Source organism: Paralichthys olivaceus, chromosome 6, assembly GCF_024713975.1.
Source record: "Paralichthys olivaceus isolate ysfri-2021 chromosome 6, ASM2471397v2, whole genome shotgun sequence".
NCBI lineage: Eukaryota > Metazoa > Chordata > Actinopteri > Pleuronectiformes > Paralichthyidae > Paralichthys > Paralichthys olivaceus.
Genome location: NC_091098.1, coordinates 24273485 through 24293404, shown reverse-complemented (window position 1 = coordinate 24293404; position 19920 = coordinate 24273485). Strand labels below are relative to the sequence as shown.

At 45.8% G+C, this 19920-nt stretch overlaps 1 protein-coding gene across 1 annotated transcript in view; it reads right to left on the bottom strand.

Annotated features, from left to right (window-relative positions):
• Positions 1–19920, bottom strand: part of plxna2 (plexin A2) — a 161343-nt gene that overhangs the window by 76655 nt on the left and 64768 nt on the right. The window contains exon 4 of the mRNA XM_069527668.1: positions 16747–16881. Coding sequence (XP_069383769.1) covers positions 16747–16881 — 135 coding nt within the window. The remainder of the gene's footprint in view (positions 1–16746; positions 16882–19920) is intronic.

The following is a 19920-nucleotide window of genomic DNA, read 5'->3' as shown; positions in this document are numbered from 1 at the left end:
AAACCAATGAAATCTTTAGGCCCCTGAGTCCCTCAGGCTTCATCCGCACTAATACCATTTTAAAACACAAGCAAAATCACTTTTGCCCGGTCGACGCAGAGAATCTTCACAATTCTGGATTTTTTCAAGAAATTCTTTTCTCTGTTGGCCTTGGTTTCAGTTTGAAGACTCCAGGTTGCATTTTACTCTGGACGAGCAGAAGTCAAGACTTTTGGAAATGATTACTGAGACGCCCAGGCCCATGACCTGGCCGGCCACCTGGCTTACATCGCACCCCGACCTGATGCCTGCATCCCTGCGGCTGCAGGTGAGGTGAGGTGCCTGCATATAATTTTCTTCAGGCTGTTGCTGGTTTAGGTCCCACAGATGAAGGTCCAGTCTCCAGATGCTCGCCCGGTTCCAGGTGGGCCCTGCTTTCCCTAATCTGGGGCGAGGTGACGCAGTTTTAAAGAATTCCCTTTTATCTGGTTCCGGCATCTGAATAGGATGCCTCCAGGGGCACCTTCCATTGGAGGTCTTTCTGCTCGTTGGTAGGAGGCCCTCAGGGGACCCAGAACATGCTGGAGAGATCACATATCTCATCTGGCCTGGGGACACCTGGGGATTACCCAAGAGGACCTGGGAAACGTTGCCGGGGAAAGAGACGTCTGGACTACTACGCTTGACCTGTTGCCACCTTGACCCAACCCATGATAAGTAGCCAAGAACGAATGGATGGATGGATGGATGGATGGTAGGAGGAATGGAATTTTCTCAGACTGAAAACAAATCGACTGCACTAAAGGCTAGTGCTACCCCCCCCCCTTTCTTTGTTAGACTTGTTTTACAGGAATTTTAGAGACTGAATAAATTCCAGCCTCATAGGTGTTTTTACAGACTGAGGTCAGTCAGTGGTTCAACCAGATCGTCAATAACCATCGTAAGCTCGACTGGCCCTGAGAGGAGAGGGGAGAGGGTTCTGTTGAAGTGTCGCGTCTCGTCCGAGGATAATCAGACCTCCAGACTCACACCAATTACACCCGGCTTGATTAAGGACGGAGCAGGGGCATGGGCATGGTTGTTGGGGGTGCGCGGGGGGGGGGGGGGGGGGGGGGGGGGGTGTTGATCCCTTGGAGGCCTTGAGTTGACCGTGCATGGACACCACAACAGCTGGGAGCCTCGATGATGGGTTAAAACCCACAGTGTAAGCACAAATGTGTAAAAGTAATTAATTACGGCCACATGTGCACATAATGGCTGTAGATAAAAATCCTCCTCATCACGTACATAAAATCTGCAACCTTTGTCCCCAGCTTTAGTGTTGCTATCAGCTGCTCAGATCCACATCCAAAAGAATTGCTTTTTGAAATCTTGTTGTTGTTGTTCCATGTCAGAGGGCGTCCTGAAAAGTTTTGTGTAGGAATACGCAACATTGATTTTCTTCGACTGTATTTAACTGTGTATCGCACCGATGCAGGGTATAGGCTCTGAATAAACGGGAGATGGAAACCAAATTAACTGGGATATACGTGCGTTAGTGTTTCTTTTCCTGAAGGTCAGACCCCCTTGATATGGTTTTAAGAACAAGTGATTTTAAAGTAGAGGAGATGGCATCCAGAGTTGATGTTACTCATTGATTTTAAGAGGCTAAACCAGCATGGCTGAGGCAAAATGAAATGATACAGCTTGCCTCATCTACAAACAGCCATCTCCCGCACTCCCAAAATGAATTTGTGTGAAGATGGGAGCTTTTAACCTTTATTGTCACAGACGGCTCGCTCAGCCCATTCTCCTTATTTCTCGCTTTTCGTTTCACCCACAGACACACGCACACAAACATTCACTTTTTTTTATTATTTATTTATTGGATTTGGTCTAAGCTCCCAGATTTTTAGTCAATTGGAAACATCAAGACGCCGCATGAGGCAGATTTAAAGGAGTGAAACGTCTACAAGCTCATCAGAAGCAGAAGCGAACGCAAACACAACAACCGAGACGGCTTCACTCCCTCTCTCTGAACTGAAACCAGACGATAGTTGAGATGTCCATCACAGTTTGATGAAGAAAATGTGCCTTTTCCAAATTCCCAAGCCAAACAGCATCAATAGCCCTCTTCCACCCTCCTCCTCATCCTCCTGTACCCCTCTCTGTCCGGGCCTGGTCCCTGGCAGCTCATCAGAAGTAACAGACTGGTCGGAGACAAACTGCCAGGAAGGAGAGACGGGGAGGAGCAGGTCAGGCGTGTGCCTTCTGACCGCAGGATGAACTCTGAAGCTGAGTGGCCATTACGTGTTAGTGCCGACCCAGGAACAATAAGCATGTATTTAAAGTGAGAATAATACAGTTCAGTGCTGCCTCCCTGACACATCGTGTGATGAACTGTCTTTGTTGTAGGGGAATTAATATGGTGGAGGATTTTCTGTGGATTGGTGATTGGGTAGGTGATGCTCGTGTGTGTTTGTCGAGTGATTCTCAGTTTTCCTTCTGTGAATGACAAATGACATTAAATGCTGCCGCCTGAAAGTAAAGCATACTTACACCACTGGGATGTATTATTAATATTATTATTATTTTGTATTGTACCTGACTGCACGGCAAGTTTCTCACCTGGGATAATAAACTGTAATTCAGAATGATGTAATTATTGTGTCAGTATAGACCTGATATTAGATTTGATCACTACTGCTCGACAAAGAGAGGCTTATTTAAATTTATATAAAATCGTTTGGGATTTTTAAAAAGCATCCTCAATACTGATTCTCTGAGAAACCTCTGTTGACTGAAATATTCATCCTTCATCCCTTATTCATTTGGTCGTATATCACAGTTATATCTATTTTAAACAGGGTTTCAACACATTAAATGTCAGAATGTTTAAGACCTTTTTAAGACCCTAATAAATTACATTTAAGACCAATGTAAAGTATGACAGACATGAAGGAATATCAAGAGTCCCAGAAATGCTTACACTTAAGGTCAAGGTGAAGAAACTTATTCTCACCTTGACTATAAGTGAATCTGCTACAGACAGAGACAGGAAGCATCATAGATGATCTGATCAGGGTATTTTAAATGAAGGTTAACATAATTAAGACCCACCCACATGTGTTTTAGACCTAAAAATCAAGACTAAATTACATTGTCTTTCTTAAATGTTAAGATTGATTGATTAAATTGTTTAAATATGCACTTTAGGAGCGCTTGCACCAACATGGCATTGAATTTCAACACGCAGTTGGCCCCTGGACTGATGGCCAAGTGTATGGATTAACAGCAAACTCGGGCAGCGGGAAATAAGGAAGGTGGAGGAGGGAGATGGGACCGTCTCCTAATCTCTGCTTGTGTGTGTGTGTGTGTTTAGATGCTGCAGACGGGAAGACGAGGGGGAGAAGTCGCAGGGGGATGTAAGGCAGCGCAGGGACACAACCAGAGAAATAATGGAGTGAGGGAATCGACCTGTGAGCAGGATGAAAAATCCAACCAGTCAATACAGCAAGGAGTGTATCAATTATGTATGGCTTCAATCCTCTTTCTTGGGGTGAGGAGAGGAAGGGAATAGGTTGAAGGGGGTGCGTTTGTGTGCGTTTGGATTGTGTGAACATTTTTTGCCAGCCGTGTGTTTGTATTTACTGCAGACGACTGAAGCTCCAAAGGTGAAAACAGCTTCTTTCACACACTTCTTAATAACGTAAATCAAAAACAATGCTCTTAAAAGACAAACTCTGACTTTCAGCGACTTTTCTCTTTTTGCATGTTTCACTTCTAACTCCCAACATTAATGGAATGCTGTGCTAACCGATAACCTTGGCAGAACACCTGCTGGTACCGGCAGAGGCTCCGCTACTTTCCAGATCCCATGTTCACCCTCTCACACACAGGTAAGGGTGTTAAGATGGACACTGGTGATACGATCTGAGACTCCACGGCCCGTCCTCCTCTTTCTTTTCCACTTATATCCCCATCTCTCTTTTTCTTCCCCTCTCCTGAACCCACTCTCTTCGCTCCCATGGCCGCTCTCTATGAGCTGCTCCCAGTCAAGGTGGCCTCTTTGCTCTGTAATTCAGTCAGGAGGCTAAAAGGAGGAAATTACATCCATGCTGCCCGGCCACTTTGAACTCTCTCTACCCTGCCAGCTCACTGGCAACCGGTCTAAAGGCCCACACTGACATTTAAGAGATGGAAACACGGAGCTGTGAAACTGCCTCTGAGTGTTTTTTCGAATGTGTGAGTGTGCACGCTCATGTGCGAAGACGGCTACAAAAAGTGACACTGACATTCCACGATGAAACATTCTGGTTCTTATGCTTTAATTAGATTTAACATTATTTCAGTGGCTCAACATTTTTATGAAGCCACTTTAAAATGCCTCTTTATTGCTAATACAATGCACTTGTGTGTATATTAGCACTTTGCATATGCATATCATGTCGGCTCAAGCACTTCCACAGAAATGCTGCAAATGTGAATCCGGAGTCTTCCAACCTAATGAAGCTCTACTTCTTTTCCGTCACTCCGGCTTCCACTCAGACTCCATCAGACATCATAACAAACGGGGCACTAATTTAAAAGGTATAGATTTATCTGAACAGCGGCCACTTCAACGCCACATATGACTCATTTGTTCATTAGCAGTGGGTTGAAATGTTCTGGTGAAATGGTTGAAGTAGAGACAGAATGGATTTGAAGTGTGCTTGACCTGCAGTCGAGGGAAAGTAATGTATATATATTAGAGCGTTTGTTGAATGATAGACTACATTAACATCTTGTTAGTTACTCTGACACTTAACGCCTTGTCCTTCACTTCCGTCTCTAGATGTCTCTCAGTCAGTCCATGGGAGTCGGAATCTCAACCGCATGCGAATGTCCGAGTCAGTGGCTCCAAGCGTTCTCCGTAGTTATTCCTGCCAGTCAACCGTGTGAAGATACAGGAGATCGTCTGGAGAATTCACTGCAAGTGAGTGGTCGTGGTGAGGACAGACAAAATGTCCACATGGAAGGACAATGATAGACGCAGAAATCTATACATCATGCCTACTGCACGCTCTACCCAGACGCCACCCCTCACCTGAACGCCCCAGAGGCAAAGCGTCTGAACAATTAGATCCAGATATTTTCCAGAGTTCATGTCAGAAAATGACACTTACATTTCTTTTCCGTCAGTAACCATTTCTCTATCCGCGTGTCTTGACCACTTGTTATTGTGGCGCTCTTGTTTTTTTTGTCGCTCCACGGCAGCTGCTTGTCGATGTCTACGTACCCTCGGCCCGACTGTCTTAGTCTGGCGTTCGTCCTCGTCTCTCAGCGGGATCCCTGACTGTCAATGCAGCCCGTAATGAGGTGTATGCTTCAGTCAGCATGTGAGGAGTTAATAAGGAAGCAGCAGAGGCCATCACACATCAACAGGCATGGGTTTGTGTGTACGTGTGTTTGGGGAGGGTGTGAGTGCTGGGGAGCCTCCCTGGCACACTTAAGGCTGTCTGTCGACCAATGGGGGTATTGATTTGGAGGGGGAGGCAGACAGAAATGAATTCTGATCCACAGAGGGACTCCACAGTGCATGTCTGAGTGTGTGTGTGGTTATTTTTTGTACGTGTGAGTGTGTGTGTGTGTGTGAGCATGTTTGTTCTCTTTGTCTCAGTGTCTCTTCCAGTGCACATGATGTACATACAAATGAAGGGTTTGGTTACACCCCACTGCTCTCAGGGCTGTTGCCTGTGTACGCACATGTGTGTGTGTGTGTGTGTGTGTGTGTGTGTGTGTGTGTGTGTGTGTGTGTGTGTGTGTGTGTGTGTGAATGTTAATTTGTGTACATGAGAAAGAGAGACAAAAAGGGAGGAGGGGCACTGATAACCAGGCTCAGGTGGTGAGGGACACTTCTAATCTAATCCCAAACTGAGTGTGTATGCATACATACATGCTTTTGATGTGTGTGTCTGTTTATATGCATATGCACATGTGCGCTGTTTGTGTTTAGATGCGCATCGGGCACATAATACTGCTCCGCTGGACTTGATGAGAGTTTACAAGAATTACTGAGGCTGAACGACCCCCTCAGACCCCTTAACTGTGCCTATGATTTAATCCAATTGAGTTCCATGAGAAATATATATAGAGACAAAGGCTGTGGGCAAACATGCTCCTGCAGCGGAGAGAAAATTATTAGATTCGACTATAAAGAAACTCTGTGGGGTGAGAAGGAGAGAAAGCGGTGACTGATCTCCAGTGGTGTGTCTGAAAGTGCCTGGCTGTCTTTGTTTGGCAGAGGAGGAAAAATCAACATAATGAGCCCAAACTGCCTTTGTGTCTCACTCTCTTCGTCGCTCTTCTCTCTCCACCCTCTGTCTCCTTCTCCCTCTCATCCCTCGACTCTCAGACAGCTGCTTCTGAGAAGCCAAATTAACTGCTCCCCACTCGCGTTTGGAAAGTGCGGAATAATTAAGTGTTTTGCCTCTGAGGTATGTGGTGTTTTTGGTTCCACGTATGGACCTAAAGTGTGTGAGTGTAGGTGACAGTGTTTGTCCACCACAAACACTGTTGTGTGTAGTTTTTTTTCCATCCCCAAAATCCTCCACAAAGCCCCATCCATCACTCTGTGGCCCTATCTGTTACCAACATGTGATCCTTCTGGCTCCAAATATCCGATTTACAAGTCAGCAAGAAGGGCAATACTTCAACAGGCTGTCGGGAGATGCACTGTTTAAATCAGACGCCTTATCTAGCCCGTTCTCTTTCTAATATTTTTCCTCAAATATTGCATCAGGAGATATGTTATCCATCCCTGCACATTCATCTTCATTCGATGTTTGTCTGTTAGAGTATGTGTGTTCTAGCACAGTGACGGCAAATGTCCTCTAATAGTTCTCACAGTTCGCACAGTCCCCTTATGTGAACGTTGTCATATGCTTTGTATCACAAAATGCAGATGCAGGCACATATAACTGGTTCTCTCAACACTGACTGAGATTATTGTAAGAGTAGAAGAGAGGACCTGGGGCGCACACACGTATGAGACGTGGTGTGAAATGTGAACGCTATGATTTACTGATTTCTGTGAGTATATAGATAAATCTTCTGTCCAGCAAGAGTCCAAGGATATCTGAGCGATTTTAACATTGTTGTAAAACACAGATTCAGAGTCAGACATGCTCCCCAAACACACACATACACACACACACACACACACACACATCATGTACAATTCTTCATCCATCACTGGCGCTCAGGCTGACAGCTTTGTCAAAGTGAGCCGCAGGGGAGTGGAGAACGGCATTGTGGGATTGAGTCCTCCCATCGGACGATGCATTGACAGGAGAGAAGAAAAGGGGAAGAAGAAGAAGAAGAAGAAGAAGAGAGGAGAAAGGAGGGAGAGAAATGGGGAAAGTGAGGGTATGTGTTGCAAAACCCCAGCAAACCGAGAGAGAGTGTGTCACCTCTTCTATTTGGAAGAAGAAAGGATTGTGCTGCCATGGGTATCCCATCAAAAGCAGCACCTCTCCTGCTGCAGCCTGTTTACTAAGACTGGCCTTGTGAAGGACAGACAAAGAGCATATTGCAGCCCTGGAAGCATGACTGCATCACACAGTAAAACACAAAAACACACACATCCACACAGAGCGTCTCCTGAGGGTCTGCCAAACTGCAGCAAATGAACCATGGCCCTGGTTCGAGCACACACAGTCACAATGTACTCAGTGACAAATGCAGGTAAGATGCATGTGTGCACACATTCACACTTGTTCGCCCCTTCAGAGGACAGCTGGCGGGATTAGTGACGTGAGCTGTCAGTCCGTCTCAAGCAGGAAGCATCAGTCTCAGCCGGAGACCTTCATATAAACACCTTCACCGCAGGGCTGGGGACTAAGCCCGCTGCTCTCTGCTGATGTGTGGGTTCAGCCTCAAAACCTACGACACTACACTTCATTTGGTGATTGCGGCTCCATCTCAGTGCTGAGGAGGAAGAAAACTGACAGATGCAAAAAAAAAAACAAAAAAAAAAGACAGCAGAAGCCAGAATGAGACTTCCAGACATTCACTTTACTCTTTGCCTGGTTCCTGACAAACCCTGTCGTGATTCCTTCAACCGGCACTCATGTTTCTCCCTGACACTCTCTAGGCTCTAATTAGGCTTGTAAATAATTATTGCAATTAAAGCCTACAATTAGGAGGAGTGAAGCACAGCCATTAGTTTCACAATAAATGTCATGAGCATTCTGCATAGGCAGAGGGAGGAAACGGACAAATGCTGTGCCGTTAAGAGGCAGACAGACAGAGAGAAGAGGTGACATACAGCACTCACAGCTCTTAATTATAGAGCTGATTATTCTGGCAGGATGGCTCTTAGACTGTTCCTTTGGCTCGAAATCACAGTGACGACACGTGCACGCACATACGCATACATGAACTACACACAAATGTATACACACCCACCATCGAAGCACACATTCATAAATGAAAGAAAAGAAAATGAAGGGGGATATTATTCTAAATTCAGCACATAAACATCAGTAACACTTCATCGACTGAAACTGCAGCTTAATCAGAGATTAATAGCATTGTTTCAAGATAATGAGAGGTTTTAAACAGGTTCAAGGACAGGTTTGTTACCCAGGGTGCTTAGAGCGATGATTTCTGCTTGAGATTGACCACCTCTCTTCAATGTTTACTTCTAAATACTTTTAATTTCTTGCCAAGATTGGTTTTCCTACATTCTGCCATTCAAACATGTAGTGATCATTTCGCAAATAAATCCCTGCTGTTCAGCGATGTAACAAAGGTGCAGGCTGCATGGAATTTTTTTTCTTTTTTGTTTTCCAGGGGCTGTGTTTGTGGAAACAACAGCCGCCTGGCTAATGGAAAACTCAGCGAGACAGAGGTGTCAGAGAGTCTAAGGATCAGGTATCCTTTTCCTCATTATTTCATATTATGTCAGAGGGCCAGTGAGAGAGGGGCGGGGGGAGACAGCCGTGAGGTTTAAACTGGTATTAAGGGATGAGCAGACACACACTCCATAAAGCCAGACACAAACAAACCCTCCATAGGGTCTCTCACATGGGTCTCGAAATCCATTCATACCGGACTTGACACTATTGAGTCTATTTGGAAAGCATTTCACCTGAAGCAGACGTCAAGCTACGGGGCACTTGTTTACTGACAGCTCCGCAGTCTGCTACCACAGTCTACTGGGCTAGTCACTGGATTCAGTCGGAGGCACTGACCCCTTGCCGGGACTTGGGGGTGAAGGCGGGAGACGGGGGGTGGACGGATGGATGGATTGATGGAGGAATGTGAGGTAAGAGGGTGTTCAGGCGAGGACCTGGGTGCACAAGCTTCTATTAATTAACAGCTTGATGGAGGCTGACAGGACGTGTGCTGCTATCAAATAATGAGGTTAGGATTGGCCAATGGTTCCAGGGCACAAAACCTGATTAACACTAATCCTGGCTTAAGTCAATTAACAATGCCTGCAAAGGGACTCATGCAAATGAGGGGGCCTTTGTAAGGTAGGCTCACGCAGAGGGAGCAAACAGCAGCTGAACATTCACACGTGTCAAACAAGGGAAAGAACATGGCTGAACGGGGGAAGGACACGTATCAGTCATCAAGAGACAGAAATTGTCGACCAGCAAATGGCGGTTTATAAAAATATGATTCAATGGAGGGGGCGGCTCTCACTGACCCGCTGAGCGACCCCTTCAGTTTGATGAACACATTCAGTCAACCCTTGAACTTCCCACAACCCCCGACCTCACGCTGCTGAGAGACAGGACGTAAACAAATGCCAAACACATGGGGCATGTCCGTCAACACATGTGCACAGAAAACTTCCGACGTATCTGATTCAGAGATTCAGGATATGTGCATGTAACACCGACACGCTTATTGAACGACCGTAACGAGAAATAACTTGTTACGTGATTCAGTTCAACAGAACTTTCTATTCAACAGCTGGAATTCACATGTTATGAGGGAGAGACTGCGTAACTTGGTCAAATAAAACAATAATTACATTTTCAACAAAAACAAAATACTACAAAAAATACAATTAAGATAAAATACCACCAAGTGAGAACAACTAGTTTATTTATCACTTCAAACTAAAACACACGTGCAAAAGCTCCAGATTAAGGGAGCTTCACACGTGGGACAGGGATGAGGAGAGCGGCTTCGTCAGAATGAGGAGCTAAATGGCATCATCAATAAAACTGCATGTGCATATTGACAGGGGAATTTATCCTAATTTGTTCAGGTGTCAATATCAAGTAAAGCTGTCAGGGAAGCAGCAAAGAATCTCAGGCCGAGTTTCCAAGCTGCAGCTCCGACGAGCGTTTCTCTGTTGTTGAGGGTGAAATAAAATGCAGACGTGGGGTCTGTGTGTTTGCACGTCTTCTTCAGATCACTTCTACTCTCACACGACTTTATGGTTTCCTGGTATGAACGGCACCTCTTCATTCTCAGCTGTATACCGTATGAAACAACAGACCTCCTTTAGGTACGATCTACCTTTCTTCATATTCATGCTGCGCAAAAGCCCAACCACAGATTCAACGGGGGAATCAGGGAACATTCAGGAACCTATGAGAGAAAGATATCTCTTAGATCCTGTGGGACGCAGAGAGGCATTTCACATTCAGAGGAAACAGAGGATAACATTCATCATTCTGGTTTTTGAGCCTCAGTGGGGGGGAAAGGAGTGAGAAGATTTGTTTAATGAATTCAGCACATTTCACTGATTTCTCTTTCATCCCGACAGCAGAGTCTTGATGGTCCCGAGCGCTGTAACGGTGGTATGGTCGACGCTGATGGGCAGATGGGTGAGAAAGGGATAAGAGATAAGGGTCAGTGGTCAAACCCTTGGTCTTGTTCATTCTCTGGCAGCTGCAGGCTAACCAGGCTGCTCTGGGGCCAGTACGGGGTCATGGTGACGGCAATGCAACACTCGTTGAGGTTGACAGAAGGAAGGAGTGGCTCAAGACGGCTCAAGGCTTCCAGACGTTTTCCTTCCCCTCTAGATTATTATTCAACTTCCGGTAAACACTGACGTATATGGCGAAAATAAGAGTTGAGCTTTTACAGAAAATAAATAAACATTCAGGATAACACACAAAAGCATGTTTGACTGAGCGGCCTGGACATGAGCCAGTCCAATCTCCTCGTCCTGGAGGGTGTAAACAGTAAACGCAGGAAACAAACAGCTCCCGACCAACATTGCTGCTGGTCGTTTCAAGTCTGCATGAGCCATAACACCTACAGTGCACAGTGGAAGGCCTGGATATAAGCCACCGTGTGTTCCGTGCCCATTAACACATGAAATCAGCATGTCATACACGGTAAAATCCTGCATAACGATGAGCCAGTAGCATGTCAGCTAATCTAAGCCAGGACGAGGTGTGAATGAATCCTATTTCCTCTTGTCTTGATAAGCACTGAACCCATTTCCTCCCCATCTAACCACACCGGCCAAACAAAGGGTCTGGGGGATAACGGGAAGAGAGGAAGGAGAACCATAAAACTCTGGGGTGGGGGTCGTTGGGGGGAGAACAGGTTGAGTAGAGGCCTCATACAAAAAAAAAAAAAAAGCTTGAAAGAAGAAGAAAGAATTCATGCATGGATTTCAAATTTCACAGCTGAGCACCTGGGAGAAATTGCCAGATTTGAAAAAAGGGGGTCTTCTTTTCTTTTGTGATAATCTGTAATGTTGCCGTTCCATGCTCAGACCCGGCCGAGGGAGGAAGGATGGCGTCGGAGGATCGGAGGCTGTGGGGGTTTAATGTTTGCTAAAGAGGAAAAAGTGTATCGGAGAGTGACAGCAGCACATGGCTGGACGCCTCTATAGGGGGAGGACAGTGTGCGTCTGTCCATGAAAGACGAGTCTGTTTTACAAGCCGGCTCAGTGTCCCTCAGTCGGTCATGCTAGCAAGAATTTCACACTCATCCTTATAAAGAGCCGACAATTAGAGAGCCACTGTTTCACTGGCAACACTATTTAATCTGTTAAGGTCTATTATGTACTCGTTTGTGCCACAGCCATAAAACATTACAAAAACCATTGAGCTCCATTACAAAGTCAACAGCTAACCTTTTTTCTTGTGATTTACGTCTGACATGATAACAACACTTTTATTTTAGTGTGTGTGTGTGTGTGCTTTTAACTATTAAGGTGTTTTCAAAAACCTTCTCAGGCAGAACTAAGGCCTCCGCCACAGGTATCACTTCAAAAACCCTTTCAGATGTTAAATCTTGATTGTTCTCCATGAATAATACATCACAGCCCGGGCTCTGGAAACTGGCCACTGACCAAAGCAACTGATATAATGCAGACACTGATTCTCAGCCGTGTGCAGTGAGTGTAAGCTCTGCTGCTGGGGGCCAGCGGCCATAACAGCACAATACACCACAGAAAATGTTGATAATCCAGGCTCGCAAAAGACCCTCTCCGCTACTGAAGCAGTTGTCACCATTTGTCCCTTTGTTCTGTTTTGTTGACATATCGAGAATAAAGGTAACGGCCTGAGGTGCGAGCTCGTACTGTTTGTCCCCTCACTGGCCTGAACTCGCAAAAAAAGCACAACAGTGCAAATGCAGGACGTTGTGAAAAGAACCAGGTGACGTCCCAGTTTTCTGTTTTTGAAAAAAGGGGAAAAGAGAGGGACTCGTCGGTGAACGGCCAAGCGCTCATGCAAATCTACCAGGATGAATTTACATGAGCTGGCAGCAGCATTGCTGGTTTAACTATGCTCCAGCTGCCACTCACATGTGAATACTCTTTCTACCTGTTTGATTAGAGCCTCTGCTGGAATCGTGACGGCTCCACTGCAGGCGCTGTGATTCTGCCTGTATGTAAAGTCTGGCGTCTACAGTAGATAAACCCTAAAGCCTCCTGTGCTTTACCGTATGGAATTTGGGAAGACGTTACACAGTCCATACCCATGTGTGCTTTGTTTGAGCAGAGGAACATGAAGTATTCAGTTTGAAATCTACAGCTTTTGATGCAATATTAAATGCAGTGAGGTGTTTCAGGAATGTAAGACCTTTCAGGAGGATTTTAATACGACGCAGACTGAGGAAAAGAAAGAAAAGGAAGACACAGAGGAGAGGGGAACATCAAGGAGGCAGCTTAGCTGAATTTCCTTAAAAAAAGCTATGACCCTTTCCATCATTGCTTTTACCGCCGGCACTCAGCCTTGAACCAAAATCGCTGTGTTATTGGTCTAAACATAGTCGCAGCCACAGACAAAGACCCACACAACATGACTCAAACATGTGATCTGGCTGAAATCCATACATGGATCGGAACAATCGCAGGATGCACAAGGACAGTTGGAAGACACAAAGCGAATAATGTGAATCCTGTGAAAATCCGAAGATAATACCGCCAACATGTTTTCCCTTTTTTTTTTCAATACAGGCACAAAAATGGATATACACAGATGTCTGGAGATAAATCTTCAGATGAGAACCTGCTGTTATGTATTTCAGGACCGTCAGTAATGATACAGCACCGAACAGGAAGACACACACACACACACACACACACACACACACACACACACACACACACACACACACACACACACACACACACACACACACACACACACACACACACACACACACACACACACACACACACACTCATACTGCTCCTGGAGAAGAGAAAGTCACTGAGCCAGGTCTTTTCATCAGTTCCACTGCACTGACTCGCATTGGGCAAATTTCACCACATCATTAATATGGTGGATGCCATTGTCATTACATCTACAAAACAAAAGCACCGTTTAACATGGCAGCACCATGGATCGCATATGAAACAGCGAGCGGTTAAATATGTTAGGGTAGTGAGTGAAGGATGGTGCGTAAGCGAGAGAGAAAGAGAGAGAGAGAAAAGTTCTTTCACGTGACGAGAGAAAACTCAGGGTGGGCGATGGAGTAGAGTGGAGTGGGAGGCCATCTAGAATAATCTATACATATGCAGTAGGTGTAATCTATAGATATGCGGGTGAGAGAAAAAGGCTGGATGAAAAGCCTGGCGGAGATTTCATTTGAATACTGATTGGGAGACTGGTGCCTGCGTGTGTCTGTAATTATAGTCTTTTTTGTGCACGTGTACATGTGATTGCGAGAGCCAGTGCATTATGTCGGTACCTATGCAAATGAAAGCTGAGGGAGAATGTGTGTAAATGTGTGCGTGTGTCCCTGTGGGTGCCTGTCTGCATGTTTGTATTTACAAAGGCTTCGCACATCCCACGAGTCTCAGTCTCGCTGCAACACACACAGACAGGTGTGAGGGCTGCAGGGAGCAGGAGCCCGGATTCTGGAGCACGGCCTCGCTCAGCAAATATTACTCTCTCTCCCAATTTCTGTCTCCCTCTGTCATCCAGTGTCTGTCTCTTTCCTGCGCTCTCTGTATTCTCTCTTTCCCACTGTGCCAAACACAGAGGGCCTCTTTGTTATTCAGAGTAGGAAATGCAACTGGAGCCAAATCTGCCCTGGTTTCTGTTTGATATCATCCCTCCTTTGTTCTTGCCGTCTCCCATCACCATGCGCTTGGCCTCAGACTGCATCAGCCAGACTCATGGGAACAAGCGAAGCTTTGGACGAGACGGATCTTGCGACGTCCTGGACGTCGAACTTCAAGTGTAGCCCGAGGTGACATTTAGGTTAACAATAGGAAAAAAGGTCGAGCAGATGTTTTGGCCGGACCGTTTCCAAGGTGGCTGCGGTGATTTCACAGCGCAAGTGGATTACAGAAGCTAAATTTGTCCCCCGTGCGTAGAGAGAGTGGGTTCATCACAGAGAATATACTTAATATGATACACATCAGTATGTGCAGTTCCTTCTAGACTTATAAAATAAATGACATCGGAGCAGCCCCAGGCTTTGAGGCTGGGAACATCACAGATTATAGATTCTAAATAAATCAAATTGTATCCGTCCAGAATCCCATATTAAAAAACATGTCGTTCCAGTTGACACATTTATTAAAAAGGGGCTGAATGAGTGTGTGGCCACGTTGAATCCCAATCCTGCTGCTTTGTCAGGTGCGACTATCAGTCTAACTATAGCTGCATCCTTGAACATGCAGGGCAACATCCCCAGAGCAGTTGAGAGCGTTTCAGTATGTGTGCGTGTGTCTGTCTGCTTCCATCCTCCCCGACCCCCCTGGAGAGAAGACAGAAGAGTCGAAACGCTGAATACTAATAATATTCACCAACATCACTTCTCATTCAGATGACTAGCAGTTATGAGCTCAACATCAAAAGCGCGTTTCATCCACGGAATAAGAAGGAATAAAGGATTTGGTAAATATGGGAAACAGACTTTAGAATCAGAACAAACTCTTCCGAACCGGGGGAATTCACGTGAGGCCTTGCAACAGAGTCATCATCCCACCATCGGATACGTGGGTATGTGCAGAGTTCGTACATGAAACTGGCAGATTGGGACTTTTTATACTCAAATACTCACTTAACACTTCGCTAATTCAGTCTGGACCTTAATAAAAATGAATGAATGGCAGCAAAATTGAAATAGTTTGGTGAATATTCTTTGTAAATAATAATAGTAGAGATTTAAAATACTGTGGTACTTTAGAACCTCACCAGTGAATCAGTTGTAATATTAATGAATGAGCTCATACTAAGTCGTTGTAGTATTTTTTACTCTCACAGCAGGCAACTTTTCATTCGCTTCTTTTTTTTCCTTTTGTTTTCCAGAATACAATAATACAACAAGTCCTACACAGCACAGTAATGCGTTAGTCACACTCGCTGATGGGATAGAACACACCAGTGGATGTTTGCTCCTCTCCCGGCAATGGGCACCATCCTCCAAACAACTCCTTCACACCACATCCGCCCACCGCGGCTCCTAACCTGCGAGCTCTGGCCAGCCAGTTGTTGAGTGTGTTAAAAGCAACGATAAGGAGAGGGGACGACAATCTATCACCTCGCGCTGGCAGCCTCGCACGTCGACAGTCTCCAGGGTTGCTCCCCTGCAGCTGCTCCTCTTCTCCTCCTGTCACTTTTCTTCCTCTTTTCATCTCTTTTCTACGCTACCATGTTTTCCTCTCCTCTCGTCTCCTCACCTCTACTCTCCCGTCGTGTCCCCCTCCACCCTTGTCCACCCTCGCCTCCTCCGCCTACTTAGTATGTCAGCTGCGTTGATGGCTATCAGCCTCTTCCCACCTGCCCCACAATGCTGTGTCACTTCATTAGAAATGAAATGAAAGGATGACCTTGCACTCCGTCTCTCTTTCTCTCCGAGTGTCTTTGCTTGATCTAAGTCATGCACTCCTCCAGCTGTCCCTCTTTACCTCATCACTCTTCCTCCCATCCTCCTCTGCCTCAGCCGTCCGACCAACCAGCCGAGAAGTGCCCTTCATTTCTCTCTCTCTCTCTCTCTCTCTCTCTCCCTCTCTCATTTGTGCCTTGTCTTTTCAGTGACTCTCTATTTCTTTCTTCCTCCCTGCCCTCATTGTTCTTCTTCATTATCAAACGCTGTCACAATGTCCCCTGCTGTGCCACCTGGGTTATTTATAGCTAACAGAGGGTGGTAGTGGTGGTGATGTTGAGAGGTGGGCCAGCTCGAGCCCTGCTGGAGTGCACACACACACACACACTCACACTGTTGCTTACATTTAGATATAAGCACGTGAGCACACACACACACACACACACACACACACGTAAACCATCCATTCTCATCCACAAGGGCACTTCTACGTTTAGCGATCACAGCTTTGCGTGTTTGTGCCTCTCTAGCACCTACCTGTCTCTCAGACATGACGTAGAGGTAGTTGCGGTCGAGGGAGAAGGCCATATCTCGCAGGATTGGACCGCCGTCCTTGATGACCGATATCGTCTCATACTGGACGCCGCCGTGAGGAGGCCCGTCTACACGAATCTGCAAAACACAGGAGGCAAACAGGTCAATGATTGCTATTTATATCAGCGTGACAGCAGGGGAAGAAAAACAGACGGAGACTGATTGACAGGGATGACAAGCACGGGTCAAATAATATTCACACAACTATTTATCATTGTCATTTTGGGCGGGGGGCGGGGGATACTACAGGAGGGCTGTCTGAACAGAAAACAGCAGAGGGACAACTACTTGATTTTCAAGCGCTTTCTATTTCCTGCCAGAAATTTGTGCCACTCGAGTTATTAAATGACGTAAATGTCAGTCCTCTGTGACTCCATGTAGGATGAGGTTACAACAACTGTGAGGAATTACTTGCTGGTATTATTGGACCTTTGTGAAACCTAAGCTCTGTTTTCTTTTCCTCTTTCTCCTGATGAATGATGTATTACAACGTGACACTTTGAACTTGAGGCCAGGACCACCCTTGTACAGGATTCTGATGACTTATCCGAGTTACGTGACCCTCCCTGACCTGTTTTTTCTTTTATTCATCAGACCCTTATGGCCAAAGAACATAACCAGGGCAGTAAATCCTGAGCGGTGGCATGAGTTTTCGTGATGCTGGGCGTGAGAGATGTCTCCATGATGTCACATGTCACTGGACCCTCCTCCGCCCAAGAAAGCTGATGGCTCTATCATCTGTCCATCCCCGCCTGCTTCACTCCGCCCAAACATTCATCTATCTATTCAGATGGTGACAGCATCAAAGAGCAGCCGTCTCTCTATAAAACATCAGAGAGGGGAAAGTCAAGGTCACATGTCTGTCAAAAGAAGATGAGCCGGGCGCGTGGGAGGGTATGTGGGCAAATGTGCAGACACACAAACAGACACAAACACACACAGGCCTTTTGTGTATGTATGCATGTCTCTGAACGTGTGTCAAATTGCTGGATGGTCAAGTAATAAAAATGGGATGTAAGTTCACACAAGGCCCCTTGAGCTTTGCCTTCAAAGCTTGAGGGTTAGCCGGGTACACGACAGCAGGCACTGCAGTTAAGGAGCGGAGCTCAAAGTGCTCGAGCTTTCAACGGCTGACCTACGTCTGACCTTGGCAGACTAATCCAAACACTGAAAAGGGGACATATGTGAAAACCATATGTAGGAGGAGAACGGCAGGATGCGGGGTCCGTGCCCGTCTTCATCTGGTTACTGAAACTCAGTGTGGAGCGAGACCTCGGCAAATATGCTTGTGGGTGGATGGCTAGACCAGTGTTGTTCTGTTCGCTACTGTGTGAGTGTGCGTGCGTGAGTGTGTTTGTGTGTGCGCGCGTTTATGTGTATGCATCCCGTAGGAGCAGTCTGTCACACTGTGATATGTGTCCGAGTAGGCTGCCACGAGGGATCACAAGATAACCAGACCTTCCCCCTGCACGCCTGCAGTTCATCTGAATCAGATCGCTATCACACAACCTCTCACCGCTGTCCAGGGGCCTCTAAATTCACATTTGGTCAGAAACACACACACAAACACACACACACACACACAAGTGTCCAAAGCCTCTGCAGTCCAGTGCAGGAGTGTTACACTCATTTACACACTACAACAAGGTTACCAACAAACCCGGCTGATTACCAAACAGTTAACTGTCCTTTTACGCAAACACGTTTAATCAGAAGTACAGAAATGTGCACGGAGATAAAAAGATGAAAGACTTTCCCCATTTGCTTCTTTTCAAGACTCCTCATTTTCAACTATTCAGGCTCATAGCTCACACTGAGAAAATGGCATTGACACTGACACTGACATCCGAGCACTCGAGACGGCTCCCACCATCCCGCCGCGTCCTCACAAACACACCCACAGCCAGTCGCTTTTCACATTAAGAAGCTGCTTTTCTTTAGTAGCTGTATATGCAGACATTAAAACACACACGTTGTAAGGGAGAAAAGAAATGTGAGTGTGAGGTGAAGGTCTTTGCAGGACAGACTCACTTCTGGGTGGGCAAATGAGACAAAATAAGAAAATCTAAATTATTTCTGTCAGAAACTTCAATTTATCTCACTCCCACCATTCCACCATCACACAGTATCCACCACCGGAGTAAATGACTCTCGGGTCCTAAACATCCATTTCCTCAGCATCGCTTTACTTCAACCTTTAACCCACTCTCTCAGGTACTTAAACCTATCCTCCCTCCGCCCCATTTGACCCTGCATTATTTATCAGGCTGGAGGAGAAGGCTGTTAACAGGTTGGATTCATACCCTCAAGCCCCTGTGACAATATCCCTACCACTCTATTTCAGGAGGACCCATCCATCCCTGGTGCCCCAGAGATCTGGCCCTGCTTTGGCCTGGTGTAACATCCCCCCCCCCCCACCCCTTCCTTTCAACACCTCAACCATTAGCTAACCTGTTTCTATCACCAGCGCTGTGGTGCTGCGACTGAGAGAAGCAAGGAGGGGGCAAAACACGGTGAAGATGGATGAGTGTTGAAAAACATTCTACATGCACCCTGGGGGGAGGCGTGGACTGTGTAGGTAATATTTGTGAAATGAAACATCAGTCTCACCTTGAAGCCGAGTTTTAGATTAATGGACAAAACATCCTGAGAGGGGTTTGAGGGCACGGATCCAACTCGTAAGCAGCCTTCTCATACTCATCATTTAATATTCTTCATATACAAACAAACAGAGAACTGTTGTGAGCGGCGACTGGAGAACGAAAGACAGAAGTAAACGTCCCCAGGCGTCATCAGGAGAAATATTTAATCGGCTACGTATAAATCCTGGAGGACAGTTCTCAAAATTAAAAACCCCTTTCACCTCTTTTGAATAACTTGGCATCACATTTTCTTGATTTCAGAACAACAGCATGTTATGCCATTTGTCCTGTGTCTATGTTTATATCTATCATACTTAATTTCCTGTTTAAATCAGAACTCAAGTATTGTTAAGGTTCATTCAAATTAAAAACCACACAACTGGTCAGCAAAGTTAAGCCCTGAAGTGATTCTGTTGGGATGAATTATTCTCTTTGTTATATTTGTAATGATATGATTAGTTTTCTTGGCAAGTTT